The sequence below is a fragment of the Athalia rosae genome, chromosome 5 (assembly GCF_917208135.1).
Source record: "Athalia rosae chromosome 5, iyAthRosa1.1, whole genome shotgun sequence".
In the NCBI taxonomy this organism is placed as follows: Eukaryota; Metazoa; Arthropoda; class Insecta; order Hymenoptera; family Athaliidae; genus Athalia; species Athalia rosae.
In genome coordinates, this window is record NC_064030.1 from 7,851,037 (window position 1) to 7,874,216 (window position 23,180).

General features: G+C 39.6%; 1 protein-coding gene across 3 annotated transcripts in view; it reads left to right on the forward strand.

Annotated features, from left to right (window-relative positions):
- Positions 1-21,593, forward strand: part of LOC105685853 (dipeptidase 1-like) — a 31,379-nt gene extending 9,786 nt beyond the window's left edge. For all 3 annotated transcript variants that reach the window (XM_048655492.1, XM_048655493.1, XM_048655491.1), the window contains 11 exons: positions 13,465-13,782; positions 16,304-16,584; positions 16,752-16,908; positions 17,146-17,278; positions 17,364-17,514; positions 17,652-17,721; positions 17,844-18,020; positions 18,493-18,577; positions 18,709-18,784; positions 19,037-19,175; positions 19,358-21,593. In XM_048655492.1, the coding sequence (XP_048511449.1) occupies positions 13,465-13,782; positions 16,304-16,584; positions 16,752-16,908; positions 17,146-17,278; positions 17,364-17,514; positions 17,652-17,721; positions 17,844-18,020; positions 18,493-18,577; positions 18,709-18,784; positions 19,037-19,175; positions 19,358-19,447 (1,677 nt within the window). In that variant the 3' untranslated portion in view covers positions 19,448-21,593. The remainder of the gene's footprint in view (positions 1-13,464; positions 13,783-16,303; positions 16,585-16,751; positions 16,909-17,145; positions 17,279-17,363; positions 17,515-17,651; positions 17,722-17,843; positions 18,021-18,492; positions 18,578-18,708; positions 18,785-19,036; positions 19,176-19,357) is intronic.
- The last annotated feature ends 1,587 nt before the right edge of the window (positions 21,594-23,180 follow it).

Sequence of the window (23,180 nt, forward strand, 5' to 3'; positions counted from 1 at the left end):
TTTCTGCTATGCTGTTGGAAAAATTGTTCGTTATCGATTGTCTAGTTTCTTTGTTTGGCCTTATTATAACTACTAGGAATCCGATTCGGATGCTGCCTGCATAAAAAAGGGCGCCTAAGTTTTTCCTTGCCCTTTTTTTTTTCAAGCTTTCATTTTTTTTCCTTCGTTCTATCTCCGGCGACTGCAGTCGGTGGTTTGATGAAAAATTTGTTCAGTCATCGAAGCGCTTTTGTTCCGAGGCACTCGTACTCATGCACCGGAGCACCTTATATTATACCCATGTATCCTGTGATGCATCGCGTTACGCACGCGCATGTTGAATATTTTATGGAGAAAAAAAGAAAAACAAAAAAAAAATAAAAAGAATTTCGGAATCACGCCCAGATCCCGTGTCTTCGAACGCGGTGAATTTTCGTTTCTACTTATTTTCAATTTTTGCCAGTCAAACCATGTTTGAGTTGCATGTGCAACATATGCGTGTTGACTACCAAAGTGGCTGTGTAAAGGCACGAAGAATTTCTATTCAATATTCGGGACTTGGTATAATTTTTAAGAATATTCCGCCGTACCTCTGGAATAAAGGCGGAAAATCACGTAGCGAATCTCAAATTGAGCGACCCAGTAGATATTAAATATATATATACATATATGTATATCTATATATATCCATGTACATGCTCCCATGTAACATGCATGTGGATGTATACCGGTGTACATAAATAAGTTTTCTCTGAGACGGTCTGGCATCGCGTGAAAACGACCTCCGGGCCGTGATATTCCGGATTCATTTTGTGCGAAGGCTCCTTGCAAATTTCATTTCCGTTCCAATTAATAATTAATACGCGCCCAACAAAAAAGGCACCGCTCTCTTATTTCACCATTTATATCATGTATGCGGTGTAGCCCCCCTCCATTTCGCTATTTATTAAGAAATTAGGTTACGCACGTTTTCTCGACGAATCAACGCACGAATCAAATGATCTCAGAGTAGACGTAATTTCAAATTAATTCTCACCGAAATTACTTATTGCGGTGGTTTCTATGAATCTCGTCGAAATATTTATCGTCAGTTGAGATGAGTATAAAGTTTCTAGACCCGTAGTTATAGTTCTATTTTTTTTTTTTCTTTCTACTCTACTTTTTTCTTTTCTTCGGATCTACGCCCAATGTGCCAAAAAAGTATTCAGTGCACATTCCTACATGCTTTGTGGATAGTTCATTAAAGCCATTCGCGCGAAATCGCAGAGGCTCTAAAGAGTTACGCGCTTCATTGATCATCACCCTCGGGGTTAAACCGCACGCATAGTGATTTTTTATTTTTTTATTTATTTTCTGGACGCTGCGTTTTGACTACGAAGCGCCCTTTGACGATTAACTTTCATATCCCCGTAGACCCCGATCGACTAATTTTTGATCAAATATTCAGCGCTGATTTTGATTAGACACAACGAATGAAACGTCAAGTTATTGGAATCCAGTTCGTTTCGCTTTTACTTGGCCGACAACCTTACGTCGGAAAATATATCGCTCCAGATTATCGATTGTACTGGAATGGTGCCGGTGGCGCGGAGAAAAATTTTCCTCAAAATCTGGACAATGAAACTTTTGGATTCGAGCATTACAAATCTCTGAAACTCTCGGGAAACTCGGCCTCTGAGATAAGGGTAAAAAGGTTACGCGACATCTAAAAATGGACAAACAAGCGACGGGATTCTATTAATTATTTCGTCCTCGAATTCGGTCAGCTGCCGCACCCGCGACGTTCATTTAAAAGCATAATACACCGTGTACCATGTAGATACTGCAACGGTAGAATGTGAGCCTTGCGGTTGATGAAGAATCGGTTTATTTACCAGGCGATTTGTAGAGCACTTTTTACGACCGGTTAGATTCGATAATATTGATAAATGAAATTGCTTTTAATTCTACTTTTCTTTCTCTAGAAAATTGAATTCTTCCGCTTGGACGTTTAGCGAGCTAGTGATTTTTTTTTTCTTTCTCTCTTTCCTTCTTTCTTTCTTTCTTTCTTTTTTTTGTTTTTTAATATGTTTAATTGCCTTCTCACAACTTTTACCACTCGCTGAATCATACACGGTATAAGGTATATCTTACGTTCTGCGTGATAAATATATTTGGCTAAAAACTTCCTCGAGTTACTTATTGTTAGTGGAGCAAGTTTTCCACTCCAGAATTAAAAGAGTGCCAACTTTTTGCGTATTACTCTTAGACAACAATTCATTCGCGAGTTTTCAATCCTCATCGCGCTCCCTAATGGGTGTTATCATTGTGTTTAACGCGTATACATTTTCACGCTTTCGTTTCCAACATTTTTCAAGACGTTCCTCACCTTCGCGTTCGTCTTGTTCAAAATTTTTTCTTTCAAATATCCACGTTCCGCGGAAACCGGGGCTAATTTTACCCCTGGACATTTTGATCGAGCGACGTTCAATAGATACAAATTATTAACTCGCACATACCGTTTCATAGATAATTACCTATGCTATAGTTCAGTGATCGGGCGAGTACATTGGTTCACCCAGAAATACGTATCATTCTAGTTCCCTCGAGGCCACCTTTGTCAGAACTTCGAGATCCGGTAGGTGCTGCTCCATGCCTCGAACGTCTATTCCTTTCGATGCCACCCTCGAAATCGCCGCGATTCAAGCCGTTATACCGTAACTGTAACTCCGGCCAAAACGGGATTCAGCCAAAAACGTCTCGAATCGGACCCCCGAAGAATCCGTCGAAGAATCCCAACCGCTCAACGATCGCTGGCGACGCGATAATCCATCGGTGAATTTTATCGACGATAATTACGTGGAGATTTTGAGAGACAAAAAAAAAAAAAAATTGAGACGACAGTAATTGAAAAGTTTCTAATTTACAACCGCTTTGAAAAGTATAAATTTTCACCGTACGCTACCTGCACGACGTCTTTCAAATGTTGTTTAGGTACGTCACACCGAATTCTTTCGATGCAATATTATCGTTGCGGTTGAAACGTATATAATCAAGCAGCAACCAGCTGGTAAGGATAAAAGTATCGCGTAGCTTGCGGGATAATATCGCGGTAGATATCGCGGACAACTCGCGCGCCACCGCCACGCCGGGGGTTGGTGTCAGCTGTCACGCGGGAATATATCATTGAAACAATTTTATCGTTACGTTGGACGACCGATCCGAGGCTGCACGACTTCGATGTTTTTTCCTCGCGACTGTTTTATTCGGGGAATCACGATTTTCTACGACGTTACTTCTTTTCTACCGTCGGACGAAAACACAAAGTTATATTATACCTATAGGTATCCGGGTGTTGAGAAAAATTAGCATTCGCCACGCGGGTACGTTGAATTCAATACGTATTTGTACGTATGATTTATCTTCACAGTTCGGCTTCTCCATCGGAACTTGGGATCGCCCTGAAAAAGTCGAGCTTAAATTTAATCCCACACTCACTAATCGACCCATTTGGTACGAGTCCCGATTCTATACATATATTATACGCCTCTCCGTGCGCATACATACGGTATATGTATGTATCCATGTTATACATAGCTCAAGTATTGACGTATAAGTATGTATCACGGGATATATGTAGATATACACATACCCACCGAAGAAGATGCGGTATTTTTATTTTTCGACAATCCTTTGCTCTTCGCGTTCAACTTATCGATCAATATTTCAAACGTTCTATTTATCAGCTTTTCTATAAATTTTGAATCACACAAATCTGCAATAATTTATCCGACGAAATTAGAGTAGAAATTCAAGAAAAAAAAAAAAAATCGATTCAAAATACTCTTTGGAAGGCGGTATGTAAATAATATCGTGTGCACGGGTACTTAAATTCTATCGAGTTAGGATAAACCGAGTAAGAAGTCGTCAGTCAGCTTATTTGCATTTTTCGAGAGCAGAAAGTAGGACGTGTACACTTACATGTACATAAAATAAATGGAACATATCGCAAAGGAATTCGAGTAAGCCATGTGAAATGTAAAACACCGGTCGGGCTCCTTTGATCTGATATTTCATAAGCTCCGTACGATAATCCTGGGGCTAAGGTCAACGTTCCATGACTGGAGTTAATTCAATGGGATCATTTTCTGCCGTTGCAGTCCAGTTTTCACCGAACCTCCGTGTACGTACAGAAATTTCGTACTCCACTCGTATTATATTAATCTACTTACTTTTTCAATCCAGCTGAAATTTGATGAAAAAAATGGCTGCCAATTTGTACCTTAATAAAGTCCAGAATATATTCAAGCGCATCAGCAGGGGTAGATATCTTTGATCGGCCGATTGATATCCTGTTTTCAATTACACCTGATTACTGTATCGAGCCGTTATATATTCTAATTGTTTTTTAGATTCTAACGTGGACGTGGTCACCCCGGAAAATTTCGTGTTCTACCCCAGCCGATTCGTCTCATCGTCAGTTTATCGGTATTCATGTGAATCGAGCGCAGGTCGTACGCTGTATTTTCTATTTTGACGGCAAACGGGTTAATATTAGGAAGTCGGTTCGTTATAATTAACGAATATCCACTAGTTAATTTATCTCCACGCGATACGGACGGTTAATTGGAAATGCATAGCCGGGTACTACTCGTAATTCATAATTCAAATCCGACCCGAATCGCGATGCATATCATTTCGTTGGACCGCATCGATGGCTAAGAATCGGTACGTCGAAACGCGCAAAACGGCGTCAAAGTTCCTTACAGACGTCAAACCCTCGCTCAGTCCCATCGTGAAAAATGAATAAAAATAACCGTTTGAAATTTTTTTTTTTTCTCCAACACAAAAATAAACGTACTCTTCGTGATTAATCAAATCTCTCCGTTTGAATTTTCACATATTAATTTCCCACTCCGCTTCTAGTTCGAGCAGCGAGAGACACGCCTCGTTGCGTTTGGCAGGAAGTAAGGGTAGTTCGCGGACGGGAAGGAGGCGGAGGGGGTTTATGGTTGCGGTTTGGATTTCAAGCTTTTTACCAACGCTACGGCGCACGCTGGGTACTTTACTCGGTTAATAAGTAGGAGCACCTTAGCCCGGATTCAAAGCCTGCAGAATATCACAACGGACCAGAACCGCAGCTGCCATGGATCGCTCATGCCCTTTCGATTCCACGTTCACAATCTATACCGTTTCGTGGGTATAACAAATGTCTGCCGGTGTTCTTCTGTAAATTGAACTTCGGTCGAAAATACGACGTTCGAAATCACGGAAATCGGCCTGGATCATCTCGATGTTGCACACGTACGCGTCCCGACGACGAGTACAGCTCGCAGCAAGGATATACACTGTATACTCGAAGATATACGATGTTGGGCGAAATTTAATCCTTGGTCGAAACAATTGTGCAGGGTGAAATAGTCGAGGCGCGACCACAAATCGGCCTTAACACGCGACGATAGAATTGTTTTGAAATATTTTCGTAACAGCTGACACAGCCCAACATGGTAGCTTCCGTGTCGAGTCGTTTGCGGTAGGTATACACCGCGCGATATTATTCCGGTTTTACAATTGAATATTTTTACCCTTATCGCCAGCCGTAACTTCCACTTTTTTGTTTGTCTGGCTGAATAGATGTAGTTTGAAGAAAGAAATTCGGCCGTGCTCGTACGAACTTCATTTACGCACGACCTTCGGTTTCGGTTGACTTTTCGACGGGCGGGGTGTACCGCGTTTTTGCGGGTTACACACCGTCGGCGCCTGGATTTTCGTCTACTTTTTCGATAACCAGTCACGTGACATCCCGAAATACAATATTTCTCGGAGAGTGGTGTGTCCCAGGTGAATACTTGACAACGCACTCTCGGCGTGACAGTTTCCGGTGTAGTTAGAAAATTCGAGATATAAATTCTGGGCAAAGTCAAGATTTACTACGTGCGAACCTCAGCCCATGGCCTTGTCAAGGGTGGTGGAATACAAACCCCATTGGCCGGATTCCCTGGTGCGGAGTCCCGAGGATGTTCCGATTCCGTGCGAGGCTTTAGTTGGATCAGTGCACGAGGGAAAATTCCGTGACATTTTCCCTCTCCCGGTGAATCATAAAAATTGAAAAATTTCAAATTCGAGAGCGGTCCGCCAGACGTTCGCGTCCGGAAATGGCAATTCCTATAATTACCGCACGATGCATTTGGCTTACGTAAAGTATACAAATACATACGTAGGTATATACACGGGTTGCACCGGTGATCAATACACATTCTGCACTTCGTGGAAAATGCAGGAAAACACATACATATACGCGCGGAGTTCTTTGACTATGCGCAGAAGACAAAATTGAACACGAACAAACAACATCTTTGAATTTTTTGCATGTTCAACGCCTCAGGTGATTCGACGTTGCTTCGATACGCGTGATTTTATTTTAGTATCTTTGCGTGATACTAGAATCAAAAAAAAAAAAAAAACAGAATACCTGTGCAGGTACTTTTTTCAACAGTCGAGGCTTCGAATCGATAATTTTTTGGATTTCTTAAAATCGAACATGTCTGCGGAACATTCGACTGGGCTAATTTGTCGGTTATTTTTATCGCAACGATAACGACGGCAGATGATTGAAATTCGCGTGTACAGGGATGACCGACGAGGTGGCGGAATATCGTTAGAAATCAGAAACGGATGCGACGTGATCTTGCTTTTTCGATGTAATTTTCGCGCGACTCTGCCTCCGCCATTTGATCATGCAGCTCGCTTTATGAACAGCTAGACGACACGCCATTTTGTTAGCGCGTACGCACCGCATTGATCTGTCATAATGAATGACACCGCGAAGCACATGATATTCCATCCCTACTTTCCTCTCTGTATCCAGAACCTTCGCAAGCTCACTTCGAGTGCTTCCGAGAATCCACCAACGTTACACTCGCGTCATGCGCTTTTTTTTTTCTATTGCCGTAGATATATTTGAATAATTTTCGAAATTTACAACAATTCGTCGAACGATTAGCGAATCGATTGAATCCGCGAATCTCTCACTGGTTGACTTTCAATTGAGAAAAGTATGAGGATTGAAACAAACTTACCTACACATCGAAGCAATTCGCCATGTCCAGAGAAAACACAAGTCCTGTAGGTATACAGGTTGTATACCTATGCGATACCATATGCGCATGCATCGTGATTTTTTCTTCTCATTTTCAACGAACCGAAGAAAAAAAAACCATATATAACAAACAAACTTCCAACTCTAGCAGCATTGCGGAGTTCTGAGCAAACGTTAATCTCAAATAAGCTTGCGCAACTTTCAACCACTTTTCCTGGCGTTTTCTTTTTTCTTTTTTTTTTTCTTCTCTCTCTCGAGTGTATGCTTTTTCCCAGCTTCATTCTCGATACGCGCGCACACCGCAATATGGTTGCCGAAAAAATATTCCTTGACCACCGCGCGCGTGTACCATATTTTTTTTTGACGATTGCACGCTTTGTTTTTTTTCTTTCATCTTCTTCTCATTCTGCATATTCCCCAGAGCGTCTGGGGCGAGACATCGTGCCGCTGAATTTTTGATTCCGGAATTTCCACGTGAACTCGAAAACGTAGCCTGCGGTTTAGGTAAAAACAAAAAGAAGATATTCATGCTGAGATATCTGGGAAAATTACAGTGATTAAATTATAGACAAGTTCGTCGATAAAAACTTAGTTAGATATGCTAGCTAGGGCGAATAGATCCAGTCTACGAATACTCGTATACATTAAATAATGAACGCCTGCTTTCATTATCAATGTGGGTTTGCAGTCTCTGAAAAACGCTATTGTATACGATATTGATTAGCTACCATTATTCTTGCGCGTACGAAAAACTTTCTCTGTGTAACCCTACAGCTCAAGCATATAAAGAGAAGAACGAAATCGAACAATGATTATAATATTAATAATGATAACACTGGCGGTTGTTATTATTATTGTTATTGACGCGTTTGTGTGTGGCGATGAATAGTTGTTTCGTTGAACGTAGTAGGAATATTTATTTATTCTTTTTTCTCTTTCAATTATTCTGTCATTTTATATAAAGGGAGTAAAATTTCCGTGTTTGATCCGGAAGAATAATGAAAATTTTCCCGCAGTAAGTCTGAAATATAATCGAGTTGTTATTTAATCACGGCCTGCAGCCAGTCCGTACAAAACGGGTCCGCGCACTTGCACGAATTATATTTCGTTCTTTCGGTTTGCTTCTTTTTTCTTCTTTCAATTTTCGAAATTTATTTCTTTATTTTATTTTATTTGATTTGTTTTTTTTTTATTCCTCGAAAGGAAAAAAGCAGCTGTATTTATTGTGGTCGCATTCTGTGATGTTTCTTTATTGTTTGCCATATATCGTAGGTATATATGGGCGTCTATCCAGCTGTGATTCATTTGGATACACATGTTTACCCCGTTCTCAATGTTGAACCTACCCCGAATTGGTTTTCAAGTTCGCTTTTATTTTTTACCGAATAGCTATTTGTAAATGCGATATATTGCCTGTACGTCGAAAACAAATATCGCGGAGAGAGAACGAGAGAGAGAGAGAGAGAGAAAGGGAGAGGAAAAATAAACGTTAAAAAAAAAAAAACAACCAACGGGCAAAGAGAACACAGGCTTTGGTACACACGAGCTGTGTGTGAATTTTTGTAATAATTTGCAACGAACGTAGCAATGTTCGGTGGTAATGCGATGAATCAAAATGGTTTGTGCGATATATTTTTCGCCTGTTTTTTTTTTTTTTTCTTATTTTCATAATTTTATTTTATCTCTTCTTGCGGAGACACACCGGATGCCGTGGAATCAGTTTTATGGGGTTAGCGTTGCGGTGAATTTCCAATTTGACCTAGTTCGAAGGTGGGAAGCTTTAAATTTCATTCCGAGTAGGCTTCTTTCATTGATCCTCAGACCCATCAAACGCTAGAAAGCTGCGTGCAGCTACCAAATCTCCAGACTTCAGCTTCATTCCTCAGTTCCAGACGTTAAACCCTACAGACTTCAATCTACCCGCATGTTACTCCGCGGCATATATATATACATATATACATATTCGCGGCGGGCGAAAGTTTTTTATTCGACGCTCGCAGATTTCTTGAGATTTCAATGTTACGGATGATTGAGGTCTTTGTGCCTTCTATTTGCACGTATAAAAAAAGAAAGAAAAAAAAAAAAAAAAAAAAAAGCGCTCCGGATTACCATTTTTCCGATAATTCCTTATGATATTCATATGACAACGAGAAACGGGTGTCGCCGCTGTGTGTCAACGGAATGGTTTTTATACTGAAATCTCACGTGTCGGATTCATCCGTTATATTTAATCTTCTTACTCAAATCGCCTTCAATCCCTAGCTGCTGTCTGAAGACCTGTTATTCTTTCATCTTCGCAATTCTATTCTTCATCTACTCGGGCCTTAATTCCGAACCGGTTTTTTTAAAAATATATCATTCAAAATCGTTGTCCGAAATTTCACGACTCTCGAGTTCAACCGCTGATTTTGGAAAGTTCGGCGTTGGCCTGCGGACGTGATAACGTCTGACGAACGAAACGGGGGTTGCTTCGGAAATGCCAACGAGAAGAATGCGCCATCGAAGCGATTCTTTGGAAATCGTATACCACTTGCAAGATAGCCATCGAGTGGGCTCACCTGAATTCCCGAGCTTTCACTCGCCCTGAATAATTCGTTGGTTTCTCCTTTATTTTTTGCTGCCTACGAGCCATCAGCTAATTTTTTACATCCGACAATAAATGGGATGACTACCGTCCGTCCGTCTGCCGTTTTTCACGAACATTCGAATTTTTTTTCGAGTATACATATACGCGCCGTATGTACACTTCGCGATAATTATAGTACGGAAGAGTTCTTTGCTCGTGTGTGTATTTTTTTTTTCTTCCTTTTCTTTTTTATTTTTTTCTTTTTTTTTTTTTCTACAGCGGAACCTCCCGCCATACCGCAGTTGGAGAGGTTGAATTGAATTTTCGACAGGAGTACACGTAATGTGCATAAAACTTTTCCATGTATATTGCGATTGAAGTTGAACTTTGGCCCGGGGAGAGAGAGAATGCTGTTTGAAACAGGGTTCGGAATCATACGGTATGTGGGTGTTCTAGTTTCATTCAAAATTCGTATCCTCTGCCCCGGGCAAGACCACCTCTTTATGTGATCAGCTTTTAATTATTCATGATATGATTATATACGTATGTACATATAGACGGATACTGTACGTCAAAAGTTGTTATTGTGCAACGATGCGTCCTCGGCATTCTATATATGTACATATATACCCATGATTTTATCAGTCGCCGATGCCAAGAATGCTGAAAAAATTATACGAAAATCGTGAGTCGCGCGATTACGGTGCGTTCGGATTTTGTTTGAATTGTGCATGCCTGCAGTGAGTGCTCCGAGGGAAGATCGACAAATAAACTAGCACGATGTTTTTCATCGATATGAAGATTTTTTTCTACGTTTATGCATACGTAAGAGGGTAAAGACGTAGCGTCTGAATAAATGACGAGGTCGAGTTTGGATTAGATTTTATGAAAGCTTTTTGTAGTCATAGAAATCTTGTTTGTTCGTAAATAATAAATGTCATTCGGTACGATGGATTCTGTATCGCTATACAAGGGTTAGGCGATTAACTCGGATACAACTTAATGTGAAAATATTTGAAGTCGAGAATGATAAATAATGCAAGGGACGATTGTCGACGTCTCTGCAGAGGAATCGGACCGGCGATGACAAAGAAACGCCTCGCCGTATAGCTAGTCTTACTTTTAACGCACGCGATTCCGTTCGTGACTGTATATGAAAAGTAGAAATGAAATTTTGTATTTTCACGCAAAATTTGACTCTCGAAACGCCAATTATTCAATAGACGCTTCTCCGTGACAAAAAAAAAACAGATATCAGATTCTCCGAGAATAGGTGAAAGTGTCGCATTGTGCAATTGTATTCGTGAATTGTTTTACTTCACTTATCAATTCGTTGTTGGTGTTATTATTATTTTTTTTTTTGTCGTCTATGGGATCGTCGTATCTTTTACCACCGATGGCTGGCCACCGATTTTTGTACCGTCACTCGTTAGCGACTTCGCATTTTTCAATGTTCAAAGATTTCATTCAAAGTCACTCACTGAGTCAACCTTTTTGCGTTTATATAGAAGAGATAAAATGAGACGAGCGCGATTCAGAAGTACCACCCCACTTGAAATTGCTCGTTAGCACTCCCCATTCCTCCTCCCACTTACCACGTCTCCATTGCTAATCCCCTTAGATACGTTCGTTTTATGAATGTTTTTGTATCTTATTACAGCCATCGGCATGAGTTCAACAGCAGATCGAGAAAAGGTTCGAGGTTGAGGTTGAGGGTGAGGGTGAGGGTGAGGGTGAGGGTGAGGTTAGGCGAAAGTGCGGATCAGTCTGGTAATTTGCGAGATTTCGCGTACACCCGCCGCCTATTTTCGGTCAGGTTTCAACCGCGAATTTTATTAGGCCTCGTTATCACACACATACATATATGCATACATCGGTGAGAATAAATTCTGCCTTCATCGACTACCTCAAATTAGAAAAAAAAAAAACGAACTATGAAACAAAAATTCTTTGAAAATTTTGACAAAATTTTCTCTCAAAATGTCGGCCAGTTTCTTGGTCACCTTTTTGAATTTTATCAATCGTCGTAACGACGACGAAACTTTTTGAATCTGAGGTGATCGAGAAACAAAATATTTTCAGTTTTCTCCTCTCCTTCATTTTTCTCCTCAATACTTGGGGTAAGTGACGAACAACGTTGGCAAAGTCGAAAGGATGGCGCGGCTTTAATGTCTGCTCTTTTATGCGACTGGGTCGAGCCCGTAGTCGTGCAACCGTCAGTAATCTGCCTAGCATTCAAAGGGTGCTGACAAATTTTCCGATGAATTTGGCAGCGTCCTCCTCACAAACTCAAAACCTTACCGAAGTTTTACCGCATGATTCAACGCCGAGTAACTAAAATGTGGAAATTTCAGATTTTCTTTTCCCATCATGCCCAAGGTAACGTACCAGTTATATCAATCACAGACGTTAACTCTTGCTTACGAGATCCTATCGGCTTGACAAAAAAAAAAAAAAAAGAACGATTGGCCGTCCTCGTTTTCTCAATCTCCAGCGAATGATGAAAATGATAAAAATCATTCGCCGAGCTACCAGAGCAATGCATTGTGATAATTAATTAGTTCCTACTCTACGTGTATTCCCTTGACCCCTTTTTGTTTGAAACGAGCTCTTTGTCGATCGTATCTTGACTCGGGCAAACTTTGAGTGTATTCGGCTACTGCAAGGGAGTCTCATGCTCTGATTGCTGCGTCGTTGTTACAATCGCGTAGTTGTACCGTTACCAGTTCTCTGACAGATGAAAACTTTGACCGGACAGCTGTGCAGGGGTGGTTGTACATGGATATAGGTATACACAGGCGGCATGTATGTCCCGGGGAGTGAGGCTGTAACTAAACTATGTAATGTTGTAATGTTGCATGGAACTGTCGGCGATATTTACAATTCGATTATAACAAACGATCGATCTCTTTGAATGGAGAGTTCGAGTTCCCACGGTCCCAAACCAACATTTACTCCTTCTGCGGTGCTCCGGTTTAAAATAGATTTCATGGTTTCCGTTTCACGATCACGGTTATTACCGTACTGAACGTGAACGATGAAACAAATTCTATTTTTTTTTTTCCCCCTGTGTATATTTTACTTTACAATTAATTCTTTTCGTCGGGAAATATAATTCGGTAGATGTCGATCTACGTGAAATAATATTTAGACAAGTCTGAAAGTCAAAGGCTCTAGCGTGATTTTATTATTTTTATTTTTTATTCTTTACCAAACAGTTATCTTCGAATAATTATGTTATAATAATGGAAATGAAAATTTCAAAGCTGGATATCTCGGTGTAATTATATCCCAGCAGACAAATGAGTAACAAACCGTGACAAAGTGTAGCAGTGTGTAAAACAATTAAGTATTCAGCTATGTCAACTTTGAATTCAATTTTCTATGCTTACTTGATGCACCGGTACCTACCTTTGCGGCTATTGTTCTCTTTTTGTCTTTGAGCTTTAATTATCTTCATTCAGTAATGACTCTAAGTACGTGAGCAGAGTAACTACTGAATAATCAAATGGTTGTGTGCACGTACCGTACATTCCATACATTCATAAAACGCGCTAAACGTTTGCACCCGTCGGGTGTCTCGTTGTAATCTTCCGACACTTGTACACTTTCAGCGACGCAAATATAAGATCTGTAAGTTTTTCGGTCACCGAATAAAAGGTGTTGATAATTTTAAATGAAGATATCTCCGCCCACCGGTTCCCTCGTTTATCGAAAAGTCGTTAAAAAAGAAAAAAAAAAAACTTTTCGATTTTATGCCCCCCAATAAATTCCACGAATATTCTAACGATGAAATTATGAGCGCAGGCGAAGATTTGTTACATGGTGTAATCTATTTCAGGATGTGCCTTCGACGTTTCACCGTCCCCAGTCACGGATCGGGTTCGAAGATCCTTCTATGCGAGCTCAATCACGGATTGGCTACGCCTCCGATTCTCGATGTCCCAGTAGACTCGGGTACGAGGATACAGGAGGCAGTTACATTGATCAAACTGATCATAGGATGTATTGCACCGGTGGAAACTGTATGAAGGACACGATGTCGGTGACCGCGCGAGGAGTTTGCGGCGAAGAGGTCGAATTGGATATGCGGAGGCACATACAAGCGTGTGCCTGCACCTGCAATCATATGGGATACGGGAACTACATGGATTACCAGGTGCGGAATACCCCCGTAATCAAGTCTTACAAAAAAGAATGGAATTTCAGGCTATTTGTCGTTCCGAAATCTATATATATGTTTTCAACGAGTCGATCTACCGATCGTGTGATTGATGTTGAAATTTTCGTAGCTGTGAGAGATTCGTTGTAATTGAGTCGATCGAAAACTATGTGACTCGTGAATTATGCATAGAGTCAGTCGCCGAATCACCGGTGTATGATTATATTTTGTACAGAAGCAAATAAGTAATCTAAATTCAATACCAAGGAGGAAATTCTGCAATTAGTTTGCTCCCATGTAAATGGTTTATCGTTTACCTGGGTGTCGTATATCCGCCCTTAGTCCGGGGACATAAAAACGTCGAGTATATCACGTCCCCTCTTCGAATAATGTGGAGACGTACGGTCCTTAGAACTTGCTAAAAAGTTGATTAAATTTGGCCTGTCAGAGACGGGGTGATGTGTAGCCACATTAGAAATTGTATTAAACAAATAACACGATAGATGAACTCTAAAGTAATCCGACGTTTTAAGGCGAAAAAGTGGTTTACCGCTGCGTTGCTTCTGCAACCAAGTTTACTCCGCGCGGAGGCGGAATTTACAAGCAACAAAAAAAAACAACAACAACAACAACCGAGTTACAAGTCAAAGTTTGCCGCGAAAGTTGGCCGAGCGCTGTTCATCGAATAATTTATCGTAAAGAATTACAATTGTCGAGTTTGTTTTACGTACGAGTGCAGACCCGCAGTTCTAGGATAAGCGGGGGATAACTGCGGTATCGTAAATTTTCCCCTCAATTATTTCTACCCTAGGATGTTAGGCCGCAAATTATTCATGCAACGTTACGATCCGGAAAACGGACAGTTTTTATTCGCAAAACGTCACGTAAACATCACAGAGCGGAGAGGAGTGTTGTATGACTGTTGTGATTTCGACTCTCTTCGGCATCCCGTTACATAAAAGTTTTATCAGGCCACGGCTTATCCTCCAGGGTACGGGAAAATCGCACGAAGAATTTACTAGGCAAACATGTGCTCGACAAATTATTGAGGCGATGCGCTACCCCGTCTTACGATAGATTCCGGTAAAATCGAGCCCTGCGAAATACTCGCGAATTGACCCATAAAATTCGCGTTTCTTTCGCGGCTTGACTTTTTTTTTTTATTACATTTTATTTAGTTATTCAACCGACTGACCAAAGATCTTCGGTAATCCCTTTCCCTTCGAAACTGACAGCAGCTGGTATAATTCGTATTCCTGGGCCACAATCAGACGCGAAAACAATGTCAAGTCGTTCCATGCGTGCACCCGCATGCAGGGCCGCTGATTCAACGTCTAGCATGCTTGACCCTCTGTGTGGCAGCCAGCTAGCGGTCAAAAGGCCGCGGTGTACAAGCCTGGCGTTTGCAGCTGCAATTCAGCTTCCAGGTTTGGTTGCTCGCTACCTTAAGCGTGCTATTCGACCCTTGAGTCAAAAAAAACTGTCCCCGCCTCGCCGGAGCTTTGCGAGAGCCAAATAAACTACCGGCCCTTCAATGTCGAGACACTGCAATCACGCGTTATTGCATTCTCCGCAGTAACTAGGTGGTTGTTACTCGTGTGGTAGCAGCGGTGCTCAAAACTTTGGTTGTTCTCGTTTGTTCGTAAGATGTCGGATCATTAGTCGATGAATTCTGGAATATTTCTACGCGTGAGCGCACCGATTCCAACTCGGTACCAATCGCCGATTTTCAGGGTGTGAAACTTGAAGTTGGAGTTTTAAATACATATGTTGTAACTACACGTTAGACATGTATGAATGTTAGACTTTATATTTCTCGTTAATTCCTGCATTCTGAAATTATAAGCCACGGTAGGTTTATGTAAAATCTGGCGACTTCTGGTGTGCAGAAGATACACACTATTACATCGAAACTTCCAAGGAAAGTTGAAAAGGATTATACGCGGTTGATTCTTTGAAGGAATTAAAATGGGATTATGAAGCAGACCACATTGTTATACTTTGTTCTTTCATGTACCACTATGGTATATCGTCAAACGAGAATTCAAAATTATGTGTCGTTGGCTCAGATTTAGTGGAATTTTTTTCCAACTCCTCGTCTGTTCCGATCAATTTTTGTTTCAGAATTCGATCTGTCAACTAATTTTCAGGCTCACGTCTCGGGAAGGAAAGGGATAAAAAAGAAAAGATTTTTAACTAACTTTGCTGTTTGCAGATTATATATACTTAAATTACTCGTTGAGAACAACTGTCGCCTAGTTTCGTACAAGTACGTTGTTACAGTAGTGACGTAATGGGCATAGCAGAGTGACGGGAAAGCTCATTATTTAACAATTAAACCTTTTAAAGGCGATGCGAAGTGAGTCAAAACTTAATTTGCAAATCAGAACGAAAATCGGTCATACTTAAATTCCATTCGCAGAGAAAGTTTGCATGTGGTTTTCGGTCACGAGATACCAATAATTGCTAATAAGCCCGATTACAGTATGGCTAAGATTTTTTAATTGTTTTCCACCAGACAACATGCTTGACAGAACTGCCAGACGTAGCGCCTTGTAATGGGATCGTTCGCCTTCCACCCCCTTGCGAGGATTCTCCGAGCAGCGGTAGTAGCAAAGAACGTCGTGAACAAAGTCCTAGAAAAAAGTGTCGCGTTTTGGCACCTGTTCTCCTACTAGTTTCCTCACTTTTACTTGGAGGACTGTGCCTACCTCTTCTACTTCAAACTGCCCCCGTTACTCACCAACAAAGGCTAGACGTTATCAGAAGGTTATTAACAGAAGTACCTCTTATTGACGGGTGAGTTCATATTTTATTCCCTTCTCTTTTTTTCTTGAATCGTTGAGTCAAAATAATCGTTTGAAATCGTACCAGTAATTCTTTACGATTAAACGACTTTGACTCGTACAAATATGAGAATTCTTATGATCCTGTCACGCATTGAAAACAAATATCATTTCGATCAGACACAACGATTTGCCGTGGAACGTGAGGAAATTCGTACATAATCAACTAGGAGAAGTTAATCTAAGCAGCGATTTAGGTCGCGTCGATCCTTGGGCCAGATCAGATTGGAGTCATACAGATATTCCGAGATTGCGAGCTGGTTTAGTCGGAGCTCAAGTGAGTATTATAATTACATTATCAATTCGCAATTTCGTAGCCAAATGATCGGAAGGAAATTGATTTTTCAAGTACAATTTACTGGTTGCCCACCAACAACTTCCACCTGTCCCGCACCCATCAATCACAATACCTACGTCGACCCGTGTCAATCGTTATACGTGTCATTTTAGCTGTTTCATATTACTTGAAAAATCTTCTCTTTTTATAAAGAATTTTCTGTTGCACATGATTTAGTTTTGGTCTGCCTACGTACCGTGCGGAGCTGCGCAACTTAACGCTGTTCAATTATCTTTGGAACAAATTGACGTGATCCGAAGACTGGCGGAAATGAATGCGCAACATCTCACCTTGGTTACATCCGTCAAAGGTGATCGAATCGTTCAATTATCACTCAATCATTAAACCATATATTGTGTAATCGCTCAACTGGTTTCATCTTTTTTTGCGTCCAGGTCTCATCGACGCTCATAGGGAAGGTAAAATTGCTAGTCTTATCGGGGTTGAAGGTGGCCATGCGCTGGGCAATTCTCTCGGAGTTCTAAGAACATTTTATGGATTGGGCGCCAGGTATCTTACGCTGACTCACGCCTGTGACACTTCCTGGTGAGTAACATGATCATTTTGACATGATCATTTTTTCATTTCAATAACTTTCTTGAAAGCATTTCGTACAGATGTGCTATTATTTCGGTTTGCCTCAATTCGTTCAACCGATATTCTAACGATTATTTTATTGGTAGGGCAGTCTGTTCAGTTGGAGAGACAAATAATACGCAAGAAAATGCTCCTGGTCTCAGTGAGTTCGGAAAGGTGAGGCAATGAAGTCCGCATTTAGCTAATTATTTTTATCGCTCAAAATACGTCGTCGAATATATTGATTACGGTTCGAGCGGATCGAACAATCTTACGCGCGTGACGATATTTGATTACAGGCCGTTGTAAGAGAATTGAACAGACTCGGAATGTTGGTTGACTTGTCGCACGTTTCAACGAAGACCATGAGAGCTGCTCTGCAAACTACCAGAGCACCAGTAATTTTTTCTCACAGTGCCGCCAGAGCTTTATGCAATTCAACCAGAAATGTACCTGACGATGTTCTCCGAAGTTTGGTGAGATATATCCGGTTGTGCTCAATATCTGCATGATAGCAATATCAATAATCTCGAGATATTGAATCTGAAGAGAAAACTCTCCATTTCACGTTTTCCATGATAACGTATTTCTCGGTCACCCGTTTCGCCGAATGTGTGAACGGCAACATAAATTCACTCGGGTATTCGATCGTTCGTAGTTTATTATACGTAGAGAAGAATGATAATGCGTCGAGCATACCTGAGCCGAGCCGAGTTGGAAATCACTTTTCAGCTTGTTAGGCAGAAGTTTTGTCGATTAATTCTGGGAATATAATCTCCGCTATCACGTTCCAATGAATACAATTATAATAGGAAAATTATAAAGTATTACCTCACAAATTGCAGGCTCGTACACGAAATCCAGATTATAATTTCCACTGGGGTGATTCGCGTGTCCGTGAATTTCGAGGTTCTTACGGGGATGTGTAAAAGTTATTCATGTTTACAGGCAGAAAATGACGGCGTTGCAATGGTTCCTTTTTACACATATTTCATCACATGCAACAGTACAGCAACGATACGCGACGTAATCGGTACGTAGATCGTTGATTAAAAAATCTGTTGTATTCAAAACTAAGATTTTTGAAAAACTGCGGGAACCCAGCTGCCTTGGATACCGTGTAAAAAATACAGCAGATTACGGCAGGTTGCTCTCTGTTTTCAGCGCACATAAATCACATTCGAAGTGTCGCAGGCATCAATCACGTGGGAATTGGGGCAGGATTTGATGGAATCAATTTGTAAGTTTTACCTCATAATTATGTAATTGAATCTGGATTACACGGCTTTTCATTGCTAAATGTAAAATGCGCGTAAGTTCGGGAATGTGAGTGATAACTTTTGAACGCCTCAGTTTTCCTTGTCATCGGATTCCCTTCCCCGTCTCAAATCCACAATGATGGTATACGATCACCACATAAGAAGTTCGATGAAATTCATTAATCTTCGTTTTAAAAAATTCTCAAGTATAGTTTAACGTGTGGAAATTTCAGTACGCCGACTGGTTTGGAAGACGTGTCTCGATATCCTCAACTTCTAGCAACGTTGTTGGAAGATCCTTCTTGGACGGAAGATGACGTGAAGAAATTGGCAGGTTTGAATCTGCTTAGAGTCTTCAAAAAAGTAGAACAGGTGAGCGAACGAGGTGATGAAAAAAAAAAAAGATTTTACGAAACATAAATCACAAATCGATTTCAGTTTCGAGATGTACTTAAAATCTGGAATGCTAGATCCATTATGTTATAGATAAGGCCACAAAACGTAGCGACTTTCTGTATTGTCGAAAAAGTAGAGTTTGTGTATGATATTCGCAGGTGAGAGACGAATGGCAAAGAGCAGCAGTGCTTCCAGTGGAGAAGATAAGTCCGCCAGACAATTCAGCCTGTACCTACGGTGTCTCCTGATCTTCCTTAAGGACACTTATTCAAGGATTTATCGATTGGGGAAGATCGACGCGAATTCGTCACGTTGCTAACGTTGCTATATCAGACTTTTGAGCACTAAATATACTTCTTGGTGATGTATAATTTGTGCCTAAACTGCGGATCGTGAGCAATATAAAACCAGTTTATGATCTACGCTCTATGACAAAATGATGACGCACAATTAACGAAGAAAACGCAACAACGCCGCGGCCAGCCGAATAATTTATCATTATTGTGTCATTTAACGTAGTACGTGACGGAGTGTAGTTTCTTACTATTATATACCTAGCTTGCGTGTTAGGGTGATATATTATGAAAGGGGAGTAACTAATAGAGACGGACTAAAAGCGCGTGTCTCTTGTAACAACTCCGTTTTAATAACATATAGAGTGCAATAGAGAAAAAAAAAAAAGTAAATAAATTAATAAATAAATAAAAATGTTCATCCTACGGCTGGACGATATTATTATATACTAAAATGATCAGTTGATTATACCGTCGTGGTGTGGTAAGTTTTGAATGATGATATACCAACCGCATAGTGATTAATTGGATACATTATTACTAGCCTAATTATAAATGCCAAGAGATATAATTATATAGGGTAATTAATTATACTGTAAATCTCACGATCATGTAATACCTACGTCACCGTCAGGATCACTTGTGGATCATTCTATCGATCGGGATGGAAGTTTCAGTATATATACAAATACTATAGACATTATTATCAATCTACATAGTATAACTAGGGGACGAGAATTATAAGGAAAACAAATTTCTGAAAAAAAAAAAAAATCCAATACGGTTGGAAATTATACATTATAAAGTTGCAGGAAGTAATATTGACGAGGAGACACGTCATTGTTACATCACAGATCAGCACCAAAACTTAGGACCAGTTTAAGAATACAGTAAGAATACAATTTAATAACATCCGTTGAGGTTTCGAAAATTATTATATCGATGATGCGGTCAAATTCAGGGTTTTCAAAACATTCTTTTATTGTTTGTGGGTAGAGGGATGAAAAAAGAGATCAAATGAACGGAAATTTTGAAATTGAAGTTAATCGGAAAATGAGTCGAGTAATTATTGATATCCAAATTCCTAACGCCAAAATTCGGTAATCCCTTATTTGCTCTGCAATCAAGAACTATATTTTTTTTTTGTTATTTTAGGATTCGCTTTTATTACGTGGGACTTTGTCGATCTATCTTAATGTACAGCCGGTTTAATTGTTCGTGAGATTGTTCTACCCCACAAATGTCATTGGAAAAAAGAATAGCGAAGAGGTCAGGAAACCCGAAAAACTGACAATCATGCGTTCCAATTGTTCAATAAACGGTTGTGATACGTCACTTTAGTCGTAATTGCTGATCTAGTGACCGGAAACCGACGTTCCAAAGGATAATGCTGGTAGCTGGTACTACACATTATCAATAAAACACGGAAAGCTTCTGTTCGATGATTTAGATCTCCTGACGAATAATATTACTTCCCGTAATGATGTTAGCGCATTTCAGATATTTATGTATAAATTGGACACCGCTCAAAATCAGTATATATAGTATATATATATATATCCTATTTCATAGTTTAATGTAACGTATTATTGCGTATATAAACTAGATATTTTTCATTTTTAATAGCAAAGGTACTTCGAAGTGTAAATCTTCACTTGTGTTCGTTATATTTTTTTTCCTCTTTGGTCTCATTTTTTCTTTCTTACTTTTTCTAGTTGTAGCTGCGTTTAGAAATACCGACGAAAAAAAAAGTGAATCATATTATTCCACACACACTCTATACAATATGTAAAAGCATGAATGTGTTTTATACCGAGGGGTGGGTAGTCTTATTAAAGATTATGCTAATATCATACGATACACACATCATTGCAATGGTCACTTGAATAGCTGTGAGCTGCAAGAACTCATGTTTATTTGAATTTCGATGAAAATGTCATCATATGCTGATCGGGCACACAGCTGACTTCACTCAGGGAAAAGGTAACGATGTCACACCGATGAACAAATATTTCTATCGTCAAAGAGCAAATGCAGATTCCAAAAATGAAGCAACTTCAAATAAACTGATAAATTATCCGACGAAAATGTAATAAAAGTGCTATAAAAATAATCTGGTCGATTCAAATATCTTCATTCCCTGGGTGTGCTATTGTATAAAGGTGTACAAAGGACTTTAGATAATTATGCGCAAAAGTACATTACTTCACATGACTTTTCATAAATACATACATGTATAAATCACGATATACTGCCTTTGAAATCAGTAATTATAGATACGATTGTAAAAAAAAAAACTGTGACAGATTTGAACACTATTTTACTTTGATAATCGATCTGGTTTTTTCTCATTTTTTCTTTAGAATGAAGCGAGATTTCAAACAAAGCTAAGTGTCTTATTAACCATGACATTTCATGTCTGTGAAACCCAAAAAAAAACATAACGACCCAAGAGAATGCGTGGACATTGATAAGTCTTATCGGATGCTGAGCGGGATTTTTTACACTAAATTTCAGAATGTAACTTGTGTGCATCACGATTCATTTACTCGTGTTATTATTTCTCGATGTTCCTCCATGGATGTACGTACGTACCTACTTCAACTGTCACTGTCAAAATACGATATGTACTTACGAGAGAAAAATCTTCCTTATTTTTCATTCAAGTCTCTCAAAGTTGTTCGAAAAATTCTTTCATACGCACAATCATTGATGATTTGAGTTGAATTTTTCGACTTTTATAGAAACCCGGCACTGCGACGCAATAATAATAACAACAATATGAAAACCCTGCCAAAAATTAATTCATTCTACCGATTCTTCGTAGTCATGTTAATGACGCTGATTTCAAGTATAGCAGAAAACAAACCATGTATTCATGAAAAGGAGCACAGGATTCATAGATATAATGACAGGATTAGCAGCGATTGAGAAATATACAATTATCAGATAAATATTATTATAGTATAATGATAATAATAATCTTGATAACAAAATTAAAATAATAACAATATTGATACTGATAAAAAAAAAAAAAAAACTATATATCGTAGAAAAAAAAAAATCCCACGCACAAACCAGTGGCTTTTGTGATCTCTAGCGATATTCAGGATGGAATCGCGGATCTTCGTTAGCGATCATCGTTACGATAACGTATTTGTCAGGTAGATTGATGAATATACCGATTATACATGTGGTGTATAATAAATTTCGAAAACTTGTCGGATTCCTTGACATCTAATATCATCAAGAAGCATTTCGTTACGTTTATAACTACATATTTTAATACGTACAAGTGAGGGAAGGATGATTGATCATCTGGCACACACGATCAGTATTTAGTTTTCAATCGTTAATTTTTTACCAGAGTCCTAGTTTGTAAAATGAACAAAATAACATTACTGATATGAATTTCCGAAAAGTTTCTGGGAGGTAATTAAGTCGAAGCATGCAAAAGAGATTTACCACAGAAGTGTGATGACGTGCATGAGGAAAAGGAATACATAATTCAGCTAAATCCAACCTAATTTTTATATTATTAATAGTCGCTTTCTATGACTTTAGAAAAAAGTTTCCAAAAGCCACAGCCGGTACGATGTCATTTTTCGCCCGCAATCGATCACCCGCTATGAAATGAAAGAGAGAAATGAAAAATAAATTCTACAGTTCATTCGAAAAATCACCCAGT